The sequence below is a fragment of the Stenella coeruleoalba genome, assembly GCF_951394435.1.
Source record: "Stenella coeruleoalba genome assembly, chromosome: 5".
Lineage (NCBI taxonomy): Eukaryota > Metazoa > Chordata > Mammalia > Artiodactyla > Delphinidae > Stenella > Stenella coeruleoalba.
In genome coordinates, this window is record NC_137150.1 from 85,001,675 (window position 1) to 85,024,809 (window position 23,135).

Sequence of the window (23,135 nt, forward strand, 5' to 3'; positions counted from 1 at the left end):
TCAATCAAAATTTTCATCTATTTAGTCTGTTTATGACTATGGCCTAATGGAGAGCACAGCACAAATATCTAATTCTTCTAATAATTTTTGTCAGCATTCCTGTTCTTTCTTAATGACAGGAGAAACTAATTAATTTTACCCATCACACTGTAGAAATTAAAATCTGTCTCATTTTTATTGTACTTTCAGATCAATTGATTATTTTTGTATTTGTTTAGTGGTGGTCTTCCATTCTCTGTCTCCCCACCCCCATCCTGATTATAAGGTCCGTGAAGGCAGAAGTTGCACCTGTCTCTTCTTCATCCTTCTATCCCTGGCACCTAGTATAATCTATCACTGTACTTGGTACATAGTAGGCCCACAATTTTATGAATGAAGGTTGAGCCAAGGAACATCTGCAAATACTTCATGCCTCCCATTTTACACCAATTCAAGTGATAAGGTTAAAGGTGTGTCTAAAATCCCAGTTACATGAACAACATTCCAAAAGTACAAATATAACTCATGTTGTGAAAGATCAAGGGCAACATCACATGCTAACTCTACCTGTTACCATGGTTTCTTTGGGTAACACAAACAGGAAGAATCATGATAACCTTGAAGCCCTTCACTTACCTGGGGTTGAGAGGGACTGGCAGTAAAGTGAAAGGCAACATTTGTCCTGAGAAATATAAGGGGGAGAGGGGAGAGTGGGAAAAGTGAAAGAAAAGCGTAAGTTAGCAAACAAAAATTGTTTATTAAAAAAAAAATCTTAAACTAGATGCAAGGAAAGCCCTACCCTTTGAGAAAGGAGTTCTGGGCCCATAAAAGTGACAAAGTGTGCTGCATGGGAACTTGGTGTTTTCAACTCTCAAGAATGATCAAATTGGGGAACTGATCAATTTTATGTCTTTGTAAACCCATGAAGTCATACCTATACAAGTAAGTACTTTGTTGACTTTTATAGACACATTTGTCTTTGGATTCTCTTAAGATTTTACAATCAAGTACAGGGTTTAGGTGTCAGAAGTGGTCTGAAAGAGAGAGGAAAAGAAGGTTTGAGGTTCATTTGCATAATTCAGATAGCACTTCAAAATTTTGATGTATCCATGGCAAAAGATCACTTTTTAAAAAATGTGGTGGATAGATAATCACCATGGGAGGGTCTCTAGGGATAGGAGCATACTCTTCCTGCCCCCAAGCACCCCCAGTTGTCTACATTTCCCTCCAAGGTTGTGTCCTCTTTGGGTTGGGCATTGCGTTCTAAGACCCTTCTTAAAATGCACATACCACCAAAAGAATATAATGAAGTTATTTTCTCTCCAATTATTAATTTGCTGTGAATTATTTTATTAGATATTTTATTAGATATTTTCATTCTTCTGTGAAAGACAGAAATGATCCAGCACTGAGGAAAGGACAGTGTGAGGAGCATGTGGGAACCAAACATCTGTAGCGTAGAGTGCTGTTGGAAGGAACATACGTGAACAGTTCAAGAGACTGGAAAACAAAGAGAAATTTGCTCTTCTCTGAAGTCATGTAAGGGCTGTTTGGGGCTTTTGTTCTTTCTGGTTCTTGCCTCATTTTTAGTTGTGAAGATCACTCACACATGCCCACTGCACTCTCAATGCCTGCGTCTGGGGAGTGTCATGATCCCAACTGTCCAGTGTGACCTGCACTTCTGGGAACCTGAACCTGAACTTCTTCTGGGGTCCTTCCCCAGCTTTATCCCCCAATGCTAAGGAGTCTTTCTCTCCACTCCTAATTTTCCTTTTATAAAAATTAAATAGTTTAACATTTTTATTAAAGATTCCCTTAGAAAGGGCATGTCAGGACATTTAAGCATGAAGTTTATAATTGGAGGTGTTGTTTAGAAGTCATAAAATTTGAGCACTATTTCTAAAGGTAATGACAAACAATTCAGGCTGTAAGCACACGAGGCTTAGAGTTTAGCATTGGATGCAATTTGTATATATTCACTCTCAATAGAAATCATCATCAGAGTCAAGGATTGGTTCTGCTGACATATGGTTAGTAACTCGTGATCTTAAGTCACCTAAAGAAGCCAAAGTCAGTGTCAAATCCAGTTGTGTGTGTTCTCCTGAGATTCCACAGCCAGAGTCAGGACCCGCGGTGCTGTGTGTGGCTCTCAGCGTGTGGGGAGTGTCATCTGCTATTACCAGGGCAACACGGGGCCCTCAATTCTGTTCGTTGCCAGGTCAGGGGAACAAAGAAGACAGTGATTTTCTTGGCTGGCAACAGACAGTGTAAGATTTCCAGGAGAAAACAGTTTTCTTTGGCCAGCAATTTGTTTTTAAATTCTCCCCTGTCATTTGAATTGCAGTTATAACATTGAATGTGTGGACATTGATAGGAATTTTCTGTTTTTATTTTTTTCTTGTTCTTTATGTTTGCTTTACTAGTACAACACATACAAACTTTGAAAACACTTTATTTTCTTTAAGACTATCACATTTAAGTCTTCTCTTTCTCATGGAGTCAACAGTGTGTGCAAAATAAACATGGTGCCTGTTATAGATGAGAGGTTCTGTTTCCTTCCCCATGGGCCTCAGTGGAGGTGGGGAAGGTTTATTTTATCAGGTGTCATTAAGCAACAGAACAAATCTAACTGAGACACATGTACACCTTTAGTTTTAGAGAAGGAAGTACACAATTTTTGACTTATTTGAAAAAATTAAACACAGGAAACAAAAGTTTATTCAATAAATAAGAAAACCCAAAAGCTAATTTTGTTTCTTCATTTTGGCTAGTTTGAGGGAGAGGGAAAGAGAAAAGGAACAGAGGAGTCAAGAGAGATGGGTGTGCAGGGAAGGGAGACAGGAGAAGAGGGAGAAAAGGGCCCATGGGGAAGGGAGAGAGAAGGGGGAGAAGTATCTACAGGAGAGTAATAAAACAGAAGGAAAAGGAAGGGGGGATGGGAAGAAAGGGTAAGTGGAAAGACAGGCAGAGACAAAAACTAAGTCGTTTTTGAGGTGAGTACAGAGAGGACTGTGAGATTCAGGGCATCACATATATCTTCTGACAGCAAAAAGCCCCTAGCACAGAGCACAGCGAGCGTTGAAAACCCTCACTTTGTCGAAGGAAATCACACTGGTTATTCACTTGGACTATGGACTTCAGAGTATCATTTCCTGTTATCTCCTTACTACCATCTGTCATGAACTGCCTTTGCTAATCCCAAATCTTTCCCCAACCCTCCATCATCTGTAACCCTCCACCTCAAGGCTCTGGCTGAAGTATAAACTCTCCACGCGTGTGCTAAATCCTGTCTTTTCTTCCCTCCTCTGGGACGTTGCTTCTACAAAAATCCAACTCTCCTATAAATTTGATCTGCCTTTCTACTCCTTAGTTTATAAATATACTCTAGTCTCAACCATTTTCAAAATAAATAACAAACAAAAGCACCCCCCAGAATTGCCCTCTTTTCCCCAAATTTCTCTCCTTTGATGTCATTCTATATCCTTCTCCTTCACAACCAGCCTCTTCAAAGAGTGCTCTGCTCCAATCCCTCATTCATGCTTCCCTCTCCCCACTGCTGTCAGGATTCTTTTTCCACCATCTCCCTGAGGTTGCAGTCACCTCCTTGTAGTTAAATCCAGTGACTTAGTTCTTAATTTTCTTTACCTGTCTGTGACAGTTGACACTGACAGCCACTTCCTCTGTCTTAGATCTTCCTCCCTTGGGCTCTGTGACCCCTGCTTTCCTGGGTTTTCTTCCACACATCTGACTATGCCGAGTCAGCTTCTTCTGAGAGCTCCTATCTCTCAGACGATCCCTTATATGAGAATGTGACCCACAGTCTTGTTCTTGATCTCCTCGTTTTCCTTAGCCACATACATCTTCATTCATATATGTATAATTATATATATTATAATTGCCATAAAATCCATATATATAAATATTCAGTTGCCACAAAAACCACAACAATGGTAGTGAATCACAAGTTTCCATGTCCGGCCCAGGGCTATCTCCTGGGCTCCAGTCACAGAAAAGGGTTTCTCTGCTGGGCTTCTGCACTTCACTGGCCCTCAAGCATCTCAAACTCCATATGATCAAAAGGGAATGTACTCCCATTTCCCTGACCCTGACCTGCCACGTCTGTCGATAAGCCTCACCTGACTTGTGACATCCTTGTTGGAGTTGTCTTGGATTCCCTTTTTATCCCTTCCACAGCTGACTGCTCACCAAGTCTTACTGATTCTATCAGTGTAAATGTAACCTGGATGCACCTGCTCCCACCTGAAGCACTGTCTTTGCTCAGTATAGCATCCAATAAGAAAAAAAAACAAAACTGAAAAACAATGTAAATCACTGTACTCTACCCTAAAATACCAAAGGGCCATTACATAGGATGACATATAGCAAAATGGTCTAAAAGCCTCTTTACTCATCCATTTCCTCAAAAATCTGTTACTTTTCACAGCACAGTAGCTGAGCTATCGCACTCAAAACCCTCTCTCAAAACAAAGACTCAAGATCCCTACTTAGAAGGCTAGAGGAGGGTTGAAGCCTTCAAGTACTCATGTAAGACTATATTTTTGATTCTGCCACATGTATTTTTTGAATTTGTGAATTATCCCCACGTGTATTACTTGACTCTTTTTCTCCCTTACAACTTTGTTGCTACCATGATATGTTCAGGTCCTAATAATTTCTTAATTCTTCTCTGTTCAAACTTTTGATTTGTCTATGTGCCTCTACCCTCTCCTCTCCAGTTCATCTTCCACACGGCTACTCAAGTCATCTCAAAAATCAGACCTGTTGATGATACTCTGTTGCTTAAAATCCTTTAGTGGCTCCCATAACCTTAAAGATGAAGTCTAAACTGCCTGGTGCAGCAAAGATATCTCAAAGATCAAGGATTGGGTACTGCCTGTTTCTCCCCTTACCTCCTGGAACTCCACCTCAGGCACCATAGGGACCAGCCTTCCTGAAGCTTCTACTCAGTGGCCTCTCTGTTGCTCAGCCCTCTCTCCTGAGCATCGTGCTGTATAAGTTCAACACTCTGCCAGGCACTGCACTTCAAGTTCAACATGTCCCAAAGTGAACTTATCTTTTCCTTCCCTCCTCAAAATTCTCATTTTCTCTTAGGGGCACCACCATCTACAAGTTAGATGGTCATCCTAGACTCTCCCACTTCCTTTACCCTGAATATCCATCAAGTTTTGTCAACTTCACCTCTAAATTCTTCAGTTCATTTCATTATTTATCTTGACCACGGCATCAGCCTCCTAATTTCTCTGCATCCAGTCGAGTCCCCCTCAAATCCATTATCCATACAAATATCACAACATAGACAACTGTCTAAATTTCTTTCTTTTTCTTTTTAAACTATCTGTCATGCATTTTCCATTCTTGGGGATATCTTTTTTTTTTTTGGCCAAGCCACATGGCTTGTGAGATCGAACCCAGGCCCACGGCAGTGAAAGCACGGAGTCCTAATCACTGGACCACCAGAGAATTCCCAACAGCTCTTCCAGGCTCCTCCCACCCCAGGAGCAGGTGCCTGCCTGTTCCTGCAGCCTCCTCCTGTTCCCCATCTGCAACTTCACACTCTGCAGCACTGAGCGCCAGGGCAATGGGGTCTGGGAAAAGGAGTAGGGGCAAAGCTGGTGTATGTGCATGTGTGGAGGCAGGTGGGGGAGAGTTAAGACGGCACAGAGTAATGCTTTAAGGCAGAAGTTAATTTTTTAAGCTGGATTTAAATAAATAAATGCTTCATGGAATTGAGAAATATATTTAGGGCAACAAAAATTAGGAGGACGGTGTTAAACAGAAAGTAGAAATAGCATGGTATAGTGGGAACAGCTCAGAACTGCAAGTCAGAAGTCGAATCTAATTTTGATTTTGTCCTTTCCTGGCTGTGTGAGTTTGGACAAATCACTTAACCTCTCTGGGCATCAGTTTGCTCATCTGTAAAAATGAAATGAGTGGATTCAATTCCCGAAGTTCCTTCTATTCTTAAAATTTATGATTCTAGAAAAAAATAACGCTTGTAGTCTGCCACTGAAAAACATACAACAGAAACTGCAATGTTGGGAAATTTGAGTTCTTCAGTGTTTCTCTCAGTACCTGAGTTCAGATCTCCCCACAGTCCTCAGCTGTTGCCTGTTACCATCATCCTCTGGATTTCTGAGTTTCCAGCAAGGCTGGTGTGGGACAATCCAGAGCCAGGGAGGAAGAGACACATATATCTTAGTTACCATCTCTTCTCGGGCTTATCTTATTTGCATAAAACCCCTGGTCACTGTGTGCATTTTGAAATGCATGTCTGGTTGCTGAGGTCAGGTCACATTGTGAGAGGCGGAAACAGAAAACAATATGAGGGAATAGACTTGCGGTTTCACCACATGCGTATCATTCAATAACCCTCTCACAGAGTTGTGACCTTATGGCTTCAGTTTCACAGAATTCAGTTTTCCAAAGGGTCTAATTAGCCTCACAGATACCAGCCCTAGAATTGAAGTACACTACTACCAGGTGACAGCGACAGGTCAGAGACCAGTTAGTAAATGCAGGGCTTCTCCAAAGTTCAAAATGCACTCTGTTCGGGTAAAGTGCTGCCACCTCCTTCAAATTATGAGTACGAATTCCCATACTGTTTAATATCACAGATTAATTTAGTTATGAACACAATTAAACACAAGCACCGCATTTAGAAATTGCTTAAAGGTAGCTGTTCTCAACTCTGCTGCACATTAGAATCACTTGGAGAACCTTAAAAATGTATATACTATAACGCTCAAACCTCCCTCCTAGAGACTCATATAATTGATCTTTCTCTGCCTTTTTTGGGGGGCTGGTTCTTTGCTCTTGAAATGATCACATCACTTTTTTCTATACCAAAATTAATGGAGGGACTTGGAAAAAAAATGCTGTAACTACTTCACCATCCTTCTGACCATTCATTAATCTATCTGTCCATCTGTATCTATGGGTATACACTGTCAAGGGGTGTAGAGGACCAAGATAGATGTTTGGTTCATATCAGCAACTCCACTGGCTACAGACTTCAGAATAAACTGCTTTAGAAAATTTAAGGAGAGCTTATAATACGGCAAAACATTCTGATCAGAAAAATAAACTGCCCAAAAGTAGTATATATTTTAAAATATTCTTATTTTTTAAAAATGAATCTTTTTATTGAAGTGTAACAAACATATAGATAACAAGACATAAGTATATATCTGAAAGAATTCTCATGAAGTAAACATAGCCGTGTACTTCTTCTTTCCTCCCTGACGGTACCACTGTCCTAACTTCTAACATTACAGAATAGTTTCGCCTGTTTTTAAACTTTATATAAATGGAATCAAACGGTGTGTATTCCTTTTGTCTGGCTTCTTTTGCTCAACATTTTGTTGGTGAGATTTATTCACGTTGTTAGGTACAAAAATAGTTTGTTTTTATTGTTGTGTGATATTCCTCGAATGAATAGCACAATTATGTATCTAGGAGTTGAGTATATGACTAGGAGTGGAACTGCGTTGTCAGTCCTTTCAAAGTACAGCAGTTTGGTAGGTGCAGTGGAATCTCATTATGGTTTTAATTTGCATTTCTGACAGCTGGTGAGGTTATGTTTTTGGACCATTTGTATAGTTTCTTTGGTGAAGTGTCTGTTTAAGTCTCTTGCCTATTTTTTTTCCAGTGGGCTTGCCTGTCTTTTTTATTTTTTAGAAGACAATTATAAAAATAATACTGGTCATTTTAAATAGTTGACCTGTGGTTTGGTTGATTTTGTCCATTGTTAATTGGTTCTCTATTTCATTGTTTTGGGCTCTTATTTTAGTACTTACTTCCACTTTCTTTGAATTTTATTTTCAGTTCTTTTACTTTTTTCTTTCAAGCATTTAATTCAAGAATTTATTTTAATGATCATAACAAACCTATAGAAATCAAGAGAATGACGATGATGTTTTAAAATACACAAAATTTGGACTTCCCTGGTGGCACAGTGGTAAAGAATCCGCCTGCCAATGCAGGGGGCATGGGTCTGATCCCTGGTCAGGGAAGATCCCACATGCCGCAGAGCAACTAAGTCCGTGCTCCACAACTACAGAGCCTGCATGCTGCAACTACTGCATGCAGCTCAACAAAGAGTAGCCCCTGCTCACCGCAACTAGAGAAAGCCCACGTGCAGCAACAAAGACCCAATGCAGCCAAAAATCATTGTATAGCAATTACACTCCAATAAAGATGCCAAAAAAAAAAAAGTACATTCAGGAGTTAAATTGATTGGATTCAACTCCACAAAAAAATAAATAAAATAAAATACATAGAATTTCAACAAAGAAACAGTTTACACAAGCTTCAGTTCTTTTTCTAACTTCTTAAAGTGGGTACTTAACACACTGACTTTCAGCCATTCATCTTTTCTGACATATACATTTGAAGCTTTACATTTTCCTGTAAGCAGTGCTTTAGTTGCATCCCAGAAGTTTGGATATGTATATTTTCAAAAGCTTAGGCATTCTATCATTTTGAGATGCAGTTTTCAAAATACGTTAATTAGCTCAAGTTTGTTAATCATGTTGACCTGCTCCTTTATAGCAGGTGTTGGCAAACTTTTTCTAAAAGGGCCAGATAGTAAATATTTTAGGCTTGCAGGCCATAATTTCTCTGTCCCAACTACTCACCTATGCCACTGTAGTATGAAAGCAGCCAGAGACAATATCTAAATGAAGGGGTAGGGCTATGTTCCAATAACACTTTATTTACAAGAACTAGTCTGTGGGCTGTGGTTTGCCAATATTTTTTCTAAGTACTGCATACCGCTATCCTTCACTTTTTGAAAACTCGCTTTATGCCAATTTGCTACCTTAGTATCTGTTTTCACTAACTGAAAGAAATCTGAAGATTTTTGCTTTTATGAAAAAAGATGAAAAGCGAAAACAGTGTTCAGCGTTTGTTTTGCAGTGTGCACCCTGAGCGGTGAGAGTGGCACTGCCACCGCCTTCCCTGTAACTACACTCAGCATCTCAGCATCAAGCCACCATAGCTGTGAACTGTGTCTGGGAATCTCTGTGCTTTATCGCAATTTATTCTATGCATGTGTTAGCAAGATGTGTCCTAAGGTAATTGCTTCTTTGCTTAATATCATTTGGCTTATAAAAGGTTTCACAGGAACACTCTACTTTCACATAGTGGGGGAACCCTGTACATACATTTAAAATTTTTGGTTTGTTATTTTATTAGCTATAGAGAAGGCTACCACAAAGATTGTGAATTTGTACACTTCTTCTTCCCATTCTGCAATTTTTGCTTTGTATATTTTGAAGTGATATTACTAGGTACACAGAAATTTAGAATTTAAATTTGTCTTCCTGGTAAATGATTATTTTAGAAATATGGAATGTCTCTCTATATCTAATAATGTTCCTTGCATTAAGGAATAGCTTGTATAATGTGATATAATACATCAGCTTTCTTTTGTTTAGTATCAGTATGGTATTTCTTTTACTATGCTTTTATTTGCGTTTATACATTCTTTTTAAAGATTGTACTCTTTTAAGCAACATATATTTAGTTTTCTTTTTTTCTAAATCCCATTTGATATTCTTAGTCTTTTTTTTTTTTTTTTTTTTTGTGGTACGTGGGCCTCTCACTGTTGTGGCCTCTCCCGTTGTGGAGCACAGGCTCCGGACGTGCAGGCTTAGCGGCCATGGCTCATGGGCCCAGCCGCTCTGCGGCATGTAGGATCTTCCCGGACCGGGGCACGAACCTGTGTCCCCTGCATCGGCTGGCGGACTCTCGACCACTGCGCCACCAGGGAAGCCCTGATGTTCTTAGTCTTTTACTTGGCATATTTGAGTCTATTTATATGTCGTTTATTTTCATTGGGTAAATATAAACATTGATTCCCCTTCTGAGATCTTCTGTCTCTGTCCCAAAGTTCTAGTGAGAGGTCAAAGTCTCATGTATCGTTTCTGTTCCTGAGATCTCCTCATTTTTGCCCCAGAGAATCTATTTATTTCACTGAAGCAGAGTCTGAACCTTGCACCCACCTGGGTGCCAGCCCCCACTCTGAGCAGTGCTCAGACTCATAGGCTCCAAGATTCTTGCCCAGAAGAAGCCAGAGCCACAGAAGGGTGGGTGATACTGGGGACAGCAGCCAAAAGCTTGCCAGTGTTTTCTTATTGATTTGTAGGGGTTCTTTATATATTCTGCACATGAGCCCTTTGTTAGTTAGTGTTGGAAACATATTCTCTAGTCTATGGCTTGTCTTTTTGTTCTCTTAATGATAACTTTTGATGAGTACAAAGTAAAATTTTAATATGAGCGATTTAATGACATATTTTTAAAAATTTTATTTAAAACACTGAGAGGGGAGGGAATGGTTTGAACCCTTGAGAAGCCTTGAACTTAGAGTAGGATAGGGCAGGAAACTCCCTGAAGTTTCTGGCCTTATTAAGGAATAATCTTAGCCTTTCTGTTTACATTTTCACACAGATTTATGCAATATTTTATGTGACTAACCTCTGGGAAAGAATAGATCCCTTAGAGACAATGCCCTCCACTGAATTTATTATACTCCATGTCTAATATAAACAATTCGAGATGTTGTATCCCGACTGATTTGGTTTCAAAGGATGGTAGAGCAAGGAGAAGGAGGAAACAGTCATAAGTTTTCGCACAAAGCCACATAACATATTATTTTCAACCTGTATACATTCCTAACCAGAAGGAGAAAACTGGAATAGTAATAAGGGTAAGAAAAATAGCTTAAGATCTTCCTTAAAACAAAACCAAAACTTCCTTCAGGAGAGTGGCACTGGTGAGTGACACAGAAGTACCCATCACTAGTGCTTGGATGTCATGCTTGCTTGGACGACAGACAGGAGGGGGCCCTCACAGATGCCCAGGAACAGATACACCTATCAGGTGCACCGCCCTCTGCTCTGCTCCAGTCCCCTACTGCTTCCCCCTTACACAGACTAAGGCCCTGCTGCACAGCTGTGCATAGGAGAGTTCAGAAGTTGCTAAGACAATATGCCAAGTGGATGATTTCCTTCTGGGGTGCTGATCTGGGAGGAAGGAAGCTGGACCGTGCACAGACAAGCTCAGGAAGAGCAGACAAGCGAACAGAGAAAGGCCACAAGGAGTCCCGCTTACTGCAGCTGAAAGTGCTTGATCTTGGTAACCAGCAGTCTGTACTGGGCACCCAGGGGCGCCATGGATGCGACATCTACAAATATCAGTTGCTCCAGAGGCCCTGTTTCATTGGTTGCTTCTGAGGGACATAAGGTGCGGCTCACTTCCTGGTAGTTGTAGCTCCTCTGGTATCTGCAGCAGCCAGTGGAGAGAAAAGCCAGCGAGGAGAAAGACACTCAATGAACAAGCAGGGAAAAGAACATCTCGTTTCACTTCTCCCTGAACTTCTTTCCAAGTCCTTATATTTAAAATTTCATACTGGACCTACCGATAGTAATTTTAGAGCTACTGTGTTTGGCACACATTGTGTGACGTTATAACACAGACATGAGGACTGTTGAGTGCTGAGCAGTTCACTTAGGTGTCTTCATTACCAAATCATCCTCCTAATTCAGTCAGGAAAGTTATCAGATTTTGAAGGGAAAACTGTTCTGAGAAAACAACCAGTTGATTCCATTTTCCCAATCTTCAAGCTTTTGAGAAATGAACATAAAGAAAGCCCCAGAGTCCAAGTCAGGGCGTTAGACTCAGTATTTCAATCCTCACGTGTATTAACCTCCAAAAGTGATTTAACACTGTACTGTGTGCCCATGTCTGCATGCTTTCTGGTTTGTTCTTGTTACTGCTCTAGCACCTTATACAGCAAAAATATAGATTCCACGAGGCGGGGATTTTGCTGTTGTCTTCCACCACTGTATCCCCAGCATCTATCATTTAGTAGTGCTCAATAAATATTATGGGATAAAGAAAGTACACTTGGTGAACGTTATGAAGAATGGGGAGAGGTGTCACTCATTGAAGTTGATGGTGGGACCTAGCCCTGACCTTGGTGGATGACCCACTAACCAACCAAGAGTAACAGAACATTCTGGGTAGAACTAAAATGTTAAACGTTCTTCTGGGTGCTATAAATCTAGACCGAGTGCTTATCAGAACCTCAAAGAGGAGAGAAACTGAACAGAGCTGAACGGTCAATGCAGGCACCACGACGACTGTTTGCACTTAGCATGCATAATATGTCAACATTCTGCACGTCTGATTTCTCCTTTCGCTAGGGAAAAGGGCAATTAAGGTCTAGCACGTTGAAAGAAAACAAATATAATGAAGCTGTTGGGGAAACATCCACTTACAGTCCTTGGAAGAGCAGAGGAACCTGCCAGGACAGCACCTCTTTCTGCTGGCGAACCACGACCAGGACCGGGTAGTCGAGGTTCTCAGAGGAGCTGTTCACGTACACCCGCACGGCGTTCACCTGCGAGCCAGGGCAGAGAGGGAGGAAATGCAAATCACACACGCACGCACACGCACAGACACGTTACATCGTAGCTGCCATCTGAAGCTCTGAAAAACTTTAATTCATACGTTTGCTGCTGACCATAGATACTCCAAATATCCCAGCTGTCTTCTCCTCATTCATATTGTAACCATACTCAGTTTCAACGCTGATTGCACAATGAAATCACGAGGGGAGATTAAAAAAAAAACTGATGCCTGGGTCCAACCCTCAGAATTTTGATTTAAGTTGTCTTGGGTGAAGCCAAATTATGGAGGCTTCAAATGGCAGGCTGAGGAGTTTGAATTGGGCAGTCAGCACGAGATTGGGAGAATAAGCCCAAACAGAAAAAGAAAGAGGCTGATGTGCTTCTCTTCTTATCTGAATATAAATGCTAAATATACAAATATCTTAAAAAAAATACCTACAAGTGCCCCAGTTGCCAACAAACTTTAATTTTGGTTTGGAAAATGATTCTGTGCCTCAGACCAAAATGTTATTGCCACATTGTGTTAAAGTCTAGCAGATGGCCCGACGCTCTCGCAGCAACAAATACTACAGGGGCTGAAGAGTCTTCTCTTTGCCCTGCTCCAAGGCATAGATCAATCCCCAACACTAAATGCTTTTGATATCAGCAGATCCGTGGCTTCTTTTGAATACATGTGTCACCCCAAGGATTGAACACTATCATGGCTTTTAAAGGACAGGAAATTGAATTGTGCCCCTGGATCTAGATGGTTTTGGTGTTTCCCTTCAGTTTTTTTTATATATATATATAATACTATAGGCAATAGAAAAAAGACAAAGTAAGAAAAAGTTGATCTTTCGTATGAGATTTTTTTCCCCCTAATGAATTTAAGCCCTAGTGTTCTCTTGAAAACACCTTATTAGGGGAAAGAATTGAAGCAAGAAAGGCTTGCAGTGAAACCCTAAAGATCTATGACATGTTCAAAATGGAAACTGAGAGGCAGCAGAATAGCATGGGAATCATAGATTATTACTATTTGGATATCTTATATCATTCTTGATTAAGACACTTAGTTTTTTAACGTTAAAACCGTCCAAGAGTAATTTATAATTAGATCGGAAGTGCTTGCTCACAAAGGGAGCGTTTTCTTGTGCCTGTGCTCTACATGTTTCCATGGGAATTATGCTGCAGCTGATCATTGACAACACCCTGTCTCTAGTGCTGACCTCTTCCCCAAGCTCTGGATGTTCCACAGGCATCTCAAACTCAACCTGTCTGAAGTGGCACCTGTCACTTCCTTCACCCCTAACTTTCATTTCTTCTGAACTTCCTTGCTTATTGAATGGCCTCACCTCACAGCCATTATTCTGCGCCCGAGTCATCCTTGATTCCTACTTCTGTAGCATTCTCCATCAATAGGTCATCAAGTTCTACATAGTGTTCACACCCAGATCCTCCCCTCCCCCACCAATAACAATCCTCATCCAGTCCTTTATCACTGTGACCCTCCCTGACAGCACCTTATCTAGTCTTCTTATCCCCAGGGCTATACTCCCTCAGATGCCACTTTCATCTTGGCATTCTCCTGCTGAAAAGGCCTTCAGTGGCTCTGGGAACTTTCAGATTTTCCTCCAAAGGAACGGGAATAGTACTTTTATGACAATATAGAATAGAATAATGAATGCTCATGTACTTATCCAGCTTTAATAATTATTAAAAATTGTACCATTTTCTTTCGTTTACACCTTCCATTTTCCACACACATCATTTTTAGATTATTTTAAAGTAAATACCAAAGATCATACCTTTTCATCTGTAAATATTTCAGTCTATACCTCTAAGGGATAAGGCCTCTTCTTTTTAACATAACACATTACCATTATCATACTCAGTAAAATTAATAATAGTTCTTTAAAATCACCCAATATCCACACAGTGTTTGAATTTCTTCATTTGTTGAAAAAATTGTGCTTTTTTCAGCTTTTAAATTTTGAGTACAAACAAGATCCACATATTGCATTTGGTTGATATGTGTTTTGAATCTCTTTTAATCTGAAGGTAACCGCCCCGCCCCCGCCTTTGGGCATTTATTTGTGAAAGAAAGCAGCTCACAAAGCAGCAGTACAAACCTGAAACACCCACATACTAGATTTTGCTGACTGCACCCTGTGGTGTCATTGAACAGGTTCCTTTATCCCCTGTGTTTCCGGTAAACTGGCAGTTACAGCTAGAGGCTTGGCTAGATTCAAGTAAATACATTTCTCCATCTTTTCCTTGGATTTGGAATTAGTCAGGAAAGTTTTCACCACTCCAGGTTACTGAGGCCTGTATTTTCTTCTAGTACTTTATACTTGTAGTATCATATTTTTAATACTTAAATCCCTATCCCTTCATGATTAATACTAACATATGGTATGAGGAATGATTTTAATTTTATCTTTTTTTTTTATATGGCTCTCCAGTTGTCCCAGCACCACCTATTAACAAGTCCATCTTTTCTCCACTGATCTGAATTGCTCTGGGCTTTTCTTTTTTTTTTTTTTTTTTGGGCTTTTCTTGATTACTGCCTTCTTCTCTAGTTTCTTTGCCTGCCAATCCCTCACATGGCCAATTACTTGCTGTTTCTCAAAAGGGCTCTGTCCCCAGTGATTGGCCTTTCAATATCCTTCTCATCCCTAAAGTCCTTTTTTGGGGATGTCTTCCCTGATATGTCCCCATCCCATCACATAAGTGGGTGGTCCCTCTCTTGGGGGGGCATGTGGCCTCTGATTACCTCTATACAGCATATTAATACCACTGTGAAATAATAGACATATATATGGCCTTTGCCCCCAGTCCCTGGAACAGAGCTCCTAAAACCCTTGTACTTTTCTAAGTGATAAGAGCACTAGTGGCATATTTTGTTCTAATATTTGGTCTTATTCCTGACTCCTTACAGAACTCCTAAATCCTTTGGAATTTTCTGGGTGACAGGAGTCTCTTTTGTTCTAATGAAGAGACTCTTGGTGGGCTCCTGGATAACTTCAGTATGGGAGCTGGTCACCCAAAAGACCTAGCCATGATTAGAAGATTGGAACTTTCAGTTCTACCTCCATCCTCCAGGAAGTGGAGGGGGCTGGAAATTGAGTTAATAATTGATCATGCCCAAATGATGAAGCCTCCATAAAAATTCCTAAAATACAAGGTTTGGAGAACTTCCAGGTTGGTGAATGCATCCATATACCAGGAGGATGGAGCAACCCAACTCCATGGGGATAGAAGCTTCTGTGCTCAGAACACTTTTGGACTTTACCCTATGCACCTCTTCTATATTGCTCATCCTAAGTTATATGCTTTTATAGTTATATCCTACTATAATACTATAGTAATCTAGTAAATAAACTGTATTCCTGAGTCCTGTGAGCTGCTCTAGCAAATTAATCAAACCTGAGGAGGGGGACTTGGGAACCTCTGATTTATAGCTGTTTGGTCAGAGCATAGGTAACAGCCTGGACTTGTGTTCAGCATCTGAAGTGGGAGGTAGGCAGTCTTGTGGGACTGAGCCTTAACCTATGAGATGTGATGCAAACATCAGGTAGACAGTGTCAGAACTGGATTGAACTGTAGGATACCCACCCACACAAAATTGCTTAATGTGTGGAAGATCCATAAATCTGATGTCAGAAGTACTGGGTGAGTAGAAGAAAATAGAAGTTAGCTTTTTCTACAGACAAGCACAAAACATTTTTTCATGCAGTCAAATTTATTCCTTTTTTCTTGGTCACTTTTAAAAATTGAGATATAGATAACATACCACACAACTCACTCTTAAAGTGTATAATTCAGTAGTTTTTAGTATATTCACAGAGCTGTGCACCCATTACCGCTACCTAATTCCAGAATATTTTCATCACCCCAGAAAGAAGCCCTGTACCCATTACCAGTCACTCCTCATTCCCTTCCTCCCCCAGTGCCTGGTAACCACTAATTTAACTTCTCTGTGGATTTGCCTATTTCACATAGGATATTTCATATATGTGGAATCATGTAATACATGCTGTCTTGTGTCTGGCTTATTTCACTTAGCATAATGTTTTCAAGGTTCTTCCATGTTGTAGCATGTGTCAATACTTCATTTCTGTTTACTGCTCAATGATATTCTAATTGAATGAATATACAACATTTGTTTAATCTTCAGTTCATGGAAATTTTGGTTGTTTCTACGTTTTGGCTATTACAAATAATGCTGCTATGAAACATTTGTAAACAAGCTCTTGTGTGAACATGTGTTTTCAATTCTTTCTTTTTTTAAACATTTTTTATTGGAGTATAGTTGATTTGCAATGTTGTGTACAGCAAAGTGAATCAGTTATTCATATACATACATCCACTCCTTTTTTCTTTTTAGATTCTTTTCCCATATGGGTCTTTATAGAGTACTGAATAGAGTTCCCTGTGCTTTACAGTGTTTTCAGTTCTTTTGAGTGTATACCTAGGAGGAGAATTGCTGGGTGACATGGTAACTCTTACGTTTAACTTTTTGAGGAACTGTCAAAATGTTTTCCAAAGAGGTGCATCATTTTACATTCCAGCAATTTACATTACCAGCAATGTAAAAGTTTCAAATTTCTCCATATCCTTGTCAGCACTTATTATTGTCTGTCTTCTAGATTGTAATTATGTGGGTGTGAAGTGGTGTCTCATTGTGTACGTGGACCTCTCAGTATTCTAACATTTAGTTTACCTGCCTGGCTCTTCTGCAAAGCTGAAATCTTCATCTTTGGCATCTCTGGTGCTGTCAAAATGAATTAACTTAGAAGCAGGATCACTTTTGAGGTTCATAACACAAACACCAACTTAGAGCACATGTGTTTAGAGCACACTTTTGTCTGGCTTAAATCTATAGCAGTCAGAACTGAGGTAAAAATCTAAGGAAAGCTGTGAACTAGGCCAGCTTCATCTTTTGCTTGTCTGCTTCCCTTTTCGTTACCTAGGCTGCAGTCTTCTCCTTCCTTCTTAGGTACTTAGTTCCAGAAGGGATTTCCCTCCTTTTTTTTTTTTTTTTTTTTTTTTTACATGTCACTCTAAGGCAGTGATTCTCAAATTTTACTGTGCTTTTTAGCATTTGAATCTCTCAAACCCACCCTCATCATTTCTGATTCAGCAGATCAGGAGTACAACTTAAAAATAATGTGTTTTTAACAGCATGCTAGGGGATTCTGATACATGTGGATTGGAGCCCATACTCTGGGAAGTACTGTTCCAAAGAAACCATCTTGTCAGCAGCTTGCCAACTTCCCATTATTATGAGATGCACAACCGTGAGATCACCAATGTCACTAGCACGTCTGGAAGCTAGTGTGTCTGGTGGGGCTGAAACTGGGCCAGCAGGAAGGAGGTCTGCTGTGAGCAGAGCAGGGCAGATTGTTACTCCACTCCACTCTTTATCTCCACACTCTTTTATTCCTGGTCTGGCTCTTGTAACCCACTTAGTTTTTTTTTTAATTTTTATTTAATAATGATCTTACTAATTATAATTTAAAAATTCAGAGATACTGGCATAATAAATTGCAAAAAAAATATATTAGAGTGGGAAATAGAAAACACTGGGCAGTTTTTCAAGATGAGCAGATAATGCACCACCCCCGGGAAAGGATAAAAAGCCCTGTTCACATGTTGCTTTGCTTTTCCAGAGGCCAATATGCAACTGGGAAAGTTGGATTACATTTGTAGCAGTGAAGTAAGCCATGTAAAGCCAAAACTAAATGAAGGTATTGACAATACATAATGGACCCTGATACCCTGTAACAGACTACTGTTTCTTTTTAAATTTAATTTTATTTATTTTTTTATACAGCAGGTTTTATTAGTTATCTATTTTATACCTATTAGTGTATATATGTCAATCCCAATCTCCCCAGACTACTCTTAAGAGCCAAGATTTTCCCTCCTGTTGCTTCTTCCTGTTGTCATGACAAAAAGAGCACATTTATTACATATATTTTGCTCTCTTCCTATGTTACTACAAGCAGGGAATTGCATTATAACTATGAGGGAAGAATTATTTAAGTACTCCCAACTCTGATATTATATAGATCACAATTACAAAAGGTCTTAAAGCTTAGAGAGTCCCTTTTTAATCTTTTAGAACATGTCAGTAGGGAAAAGTTCAAAATTACAAATAATAGAGTTCTGTTGCAGAAAGAGGGTGAAAATGAGTTTAATTCAAAATCTAGTTTGGTTTTGCTAAAATAATGAGACTGTAGGCTTTATTGGAATATCAGATTAAGAATCAGAGATTACTGGTTTCCATATTAGGCACACCATTGTTTTCTGGTGTGATCTTAAAAAACTGATTCCACTTGTAAAATAGCTACCATAGTATTTGCTAATGGTTCCTTTTCCTCATGTTACAAACGTTAGAAAATGATTTTTTTTACAAACAAATACAAATGTTATTTGGTAACTGTTTTAATAACCTGTTATGTTCACTGGGTGTGTATTTTGGGGGCGTTTAGGTTCTTTGGTCCTTCTGTCTGTCCTTCCTTCCTCCCTCCCTTCCTTCCTTCCCTCTTTCCTACCCTGCCATGCTCCCTCCATCATTCTTCAAACAGTCACTGAGTCAGGAGCTATGGGAGGTGCTAAGGATATACTAAAGGGAACCCTGTCCTTGAGTAGCTTATCATCTAGTCAGAGAGACAGATGGTGTTATCATCAAAAGCATAATGTGATGATATTATAGTAGCAATGTGAGCAGGTGCTGTGGGCCCCCAGAGGACAAAGTGGCTACCCATGTGGAAGAGTCAGAGTAAAAAACACAGAAGCTAGTCGGTTACTTCCCAAGTTATAGAGAAGTTGGGATTGTTCACATAGGTTCTGCTGTTGCCTGCCTGGTGCACATGACCTTGACTCATGGCGTAGAGAACCTTGCATCTGGGAAGGTACTCAGGGAGATCATCTAGTCCAAAGGTTCCATTTACAGAGGAGGAGCCCCAGACGTAGAGGTGATATGACTTCCCCAAGGATGCTCAGCTATGGAAGTATCATTACTAGAACCCAAGCTTCTTGCAGCCCAGTCTCCACACAATGCTTGGTCAGATCATCACCATTTTGAATCGCTGACTCCACTGAACACCATTGTGGATGTAGACTTCTACTGTGACATCAAGAAGCTATATAAACACCATAAATGAAGGGAGAGTATAGGAGATGTTATTTGTACATATATAACAGACAAAATATCAGTATTGTGAGTGTATAAAGAATCCTAAAAACTCATAGAAAAACACAATAACCCAATAGAAAAATGGGTAAAGGATGTAAACAGCCACTGAAGAGAAGAATGACCAAAGAACATGTGAAAAGATGAGAATATTTTACAGTCATCAGAAGGTAAAGACTCAAAAATATGACAATACCACATTTACCAGGATGGACAGAAATAGGAACTCTTGCATATTGCTTACGAGAATGTTATTCGGTACAACCATTTCAGAGAACAAGCTGGCAATATCTACTAAAGCTGAAGGCGACTTCACATTACATCCCAGCATTTCCACTCCTAAGTTTACACAAAGTCATGAATAAGAATGAAATGAAATGAAGTAGACTATGGATCAGGGTGGATAACTCTGAATAAGATAAATTAAGAGAAAGAGCAGGTTGTATGATCCTATTTACATAAACTTTGTAAACAAGCAAAACAATAATATCTGTCTATATCTATCTATCTTTAGTAAAATAATAGGTATCTATCTTTAGTAAAATATATATACATGGAATTAATACACACCAAATTCAAGACAATTGTTTTCAAAAACTTGGAAGGATCTCAGACTTAACCCCAGTTGCCACAGTTTCTTAGATATTGATAGAAGACCCAGACTCCTGGGTTAGAAGCAAGTACATTAGTACATTACAAATGTAATGTACTAAGTACAAAGTACAAGTACTTTGCTTGGGGTAGAAGCAAGTACAATGTACAAGTACAAAGTACAAGTACATTGCTTGGGTTAGAAGCAAGTACATGTCTTGTCACAACATGGGCAGAAAGCCTGCCTGAACTTTCCCCAGAGAGGGACACCATCTCTATTTTCTGAGGTGTTCACTATACAAATGTCCTTGAAAGAACAGTGTAGAAAAATTTCAGTCATTGCCTTCCTGTAAGATGTGCAGAAATCAAGAGACCTATGAAGAACTGTCTCCCTAAAATGGTTACTTTGGGGGATGAAGGAAGAGGCTGGGGGGAGGTAAGTAGGGAATTATAATCGTCTTCTTGTTTTGTAAGCTGAGTTGTGGGTACACTGGTGTTATATTATTTTCTATACTTGTTTATATGTCTGAAATATTTCATCACCATCATCATCATCATCATCAAGAAGCCGTGATGTGCTGGCGTTTGTGTTTGCCCACTTCAGAGCAACAACCCTCATTTTATACAGGTTCTTTGTTTTTATTTTTGGCCACGTGGCTTGCAGGGCCTTAGTTCCCCGACCAGGGATTGAACCTGGGCCATGGCAGTGAAAGTACCAAGTCCTAACCACTGGACTGCCATGAGATTCCTTGTACAGGTTCTTTGCTATTCAAGGAAGTGGCAAACAGTCTCTAAAACATACTGTCATATAGTCTGTCCTTACTAGTGCTTGACCTGCTTGTACTAACTTCACCAATTATAGCCTGCCCACCTCCCCACCCACCTTGCGCACATGCAGCCAGCTGGAAAACTTTACATTGTCTTTGGTCTGATTAACATGACTCATTTCTCCATTGCTCTTCCCTGGAAAGGAAATATGAAGATGAAGCTAGTACTGCACTGGACAGTAATGTGCCAGCCTAGATTCCGTGTTGTTAGGTGTGTGAGTTTCCTAGGGCTGCCGTAAGAAAGTGTCACAAACTGGGTTCTTAAAACAACAGAAATGTATTGTCTCACAGTTCCAGAGACTAGAAGTCTGAAATTAAGATATCAGCCAGGCCACGCTCCCTCTGAGACTCTGGGTAGAATCCTTTCTTGCCTCTTGCTGCTTCTGGTGGTGATGATCAATCCTTGCGCTTCCTTGGTTTGCAGCTGCATCGCTGCAACTCATGCCTCTGTCATCACGGTACTCTGTGTGTCTGTTTCACATTCTGTCCTATTCTCTGTGCATGTCTGTGTCCAAATTTCCCTATTCTTATAAGAATTTCAGTCACATTGGATTAGGGCCCACCTTAATAACCTCATCTTAATCTGATTACATCTGCAAAGATCCTACTTCCAAATAAGGTCATATTTACAGGTCCCAGGGTTTAGAGGTTCAACATATATTTTGGAGGTGGGGACATAAATCAACCTATAACATTAGATCTGTAGAATTTTTAAGGAATAAAGCCATTCAGGTACAGATCTGTACCTTTCCCTGACCAGCAGCTTATCTCCAACTTGTACCCACCTGCCAAGACCCTTCATGCTGAATGAAGGCAGGCTTGCTGGGAGAGTCCATTATGTGACTGTTGTATGAAAACAGCTTCCCCGGAGTGAAGTGGCCTTGCAGTTCTGAATCCTTTTCTTATTAGAGGCTGGAAAGTCCTAGTAAATGAAGCATTTCGTCCCACAAGTTTTATAACTACTGCAGGGAACTGAGCTGCTTTAATCACAGGTTATACTTTTTTTTTTTAAGATAAACTTTAAAGTAATTCCTGTAGTTATTGATGAGACTGTTTAAAATTCCCTCTGCCTGATGTAGCCTTGGAAAACCATCTTCTGTAAACTTATGCTATAAGGCAGAAAGATACATACAACTGGATTTTATTTCTGGCACTACATCTACTATCTGGGTGACTTTGGACATTCTCAGTTTCCTCAACTGTAGGATGGGAACAGTAACACCCAAACTATCCACCTCCTTAGACTATGGGTGACCTGTGTTTTGTGACCTGCCGAGCACCAGGCAGAGCAGAAGGCAGAGCTGTCCCACCCAGGCTCTGGGTTGGGGCAGTGCTTTTCCACTCCCATGCGTTCACCAATCAATCAGTTATTGACTATCTTTTTTCCACGTGTGGAGACACATTTATAAGCCCAACTGCCCTCGGGCAGAGGAGAAGGTTATGCAGTCCATCTCACATAGGATATTAATTTCCTTTCATAGCTTGGCTTCCAGCTTTCCTGGAACAGCTCATTCATCTCATCGAAAAGAGCAGTTTACCCCTTGGGAGCTATTTATTCCCTATTCTTTTAGATTCTCAGCATTACAAAATGAATACAATTCAGAGTACTTTCCTAAGAATCATGCTTTACAGACCTCATCTCACCAATTTCATTATGCCAACAATAATCTGGACAGAAATACATTTATATACTCTTTCCTCTTTTGGCTTATTATTTAAATTTTATTTTAAACATTTCAATTCCAATAAAAACATGGGAAAACAGTGAAGAGAGGTTAATGATTGGCAGGCCAGGAATATAGAACAATACACGGTCTAGGTTCTAGCTACTTTAGGATGAACTTTGTTCATTCTATAAATATTTGACTCCCCACCCTGTGCCAGGCATTGTTCTGGGCATGGGAGATACATTACTAAGCAGTGTGGACATAGCCTTTTGTCCTCGCTGAGATCACAGGTTTACACATGGAATGCCAATTCAACAAGCAAGTGCGTTAATATTCAAGTTGCTGTGGAAATGCATGGCACAGACTTTCCAGGGAATATCTTCCTAAAGGATGAGTAGGAATTAACCAGAAAAATGTGGGCAGAGCAAGAGAAATGTCCAAACAAAGGGAACTGTGT

General features: G+C 40.0%; 1 protein-coding gene across 5 annotated transcripts in view; it reads right to left on the reverse strand.

Annotated features, from left to right (window-relative positions):
• SIDT1 (SID1 transmembrane family member 1) overlaps positions 1-23,135 on the reverse strand; it is a gene marked incomplete at both ends in the record, with an annotated part of 85,864 nt that overhangs the window by 48,891 nt on the left and 13,838 nt on the right. For all 5 annotated transcript variants that reach the window (XM_079922879.1, XM_079922878.1, XM_079922876.1 and 2 more), the window contains 3 exons: positions 616-661; positions 11,113-11,283; positions 12,282-12,403. In XM_079922879.1, coding sequence (XP_079779005.1) covers positions 616-661; positions 11,113-11,283; positions 12,282-12,403 — 339 coding nt within the window. The remainder of the gene's footprint in view (positions 1-615; positions 662-11,112; positions 11,284-12,281; positions 12,404-23,135) is intronic.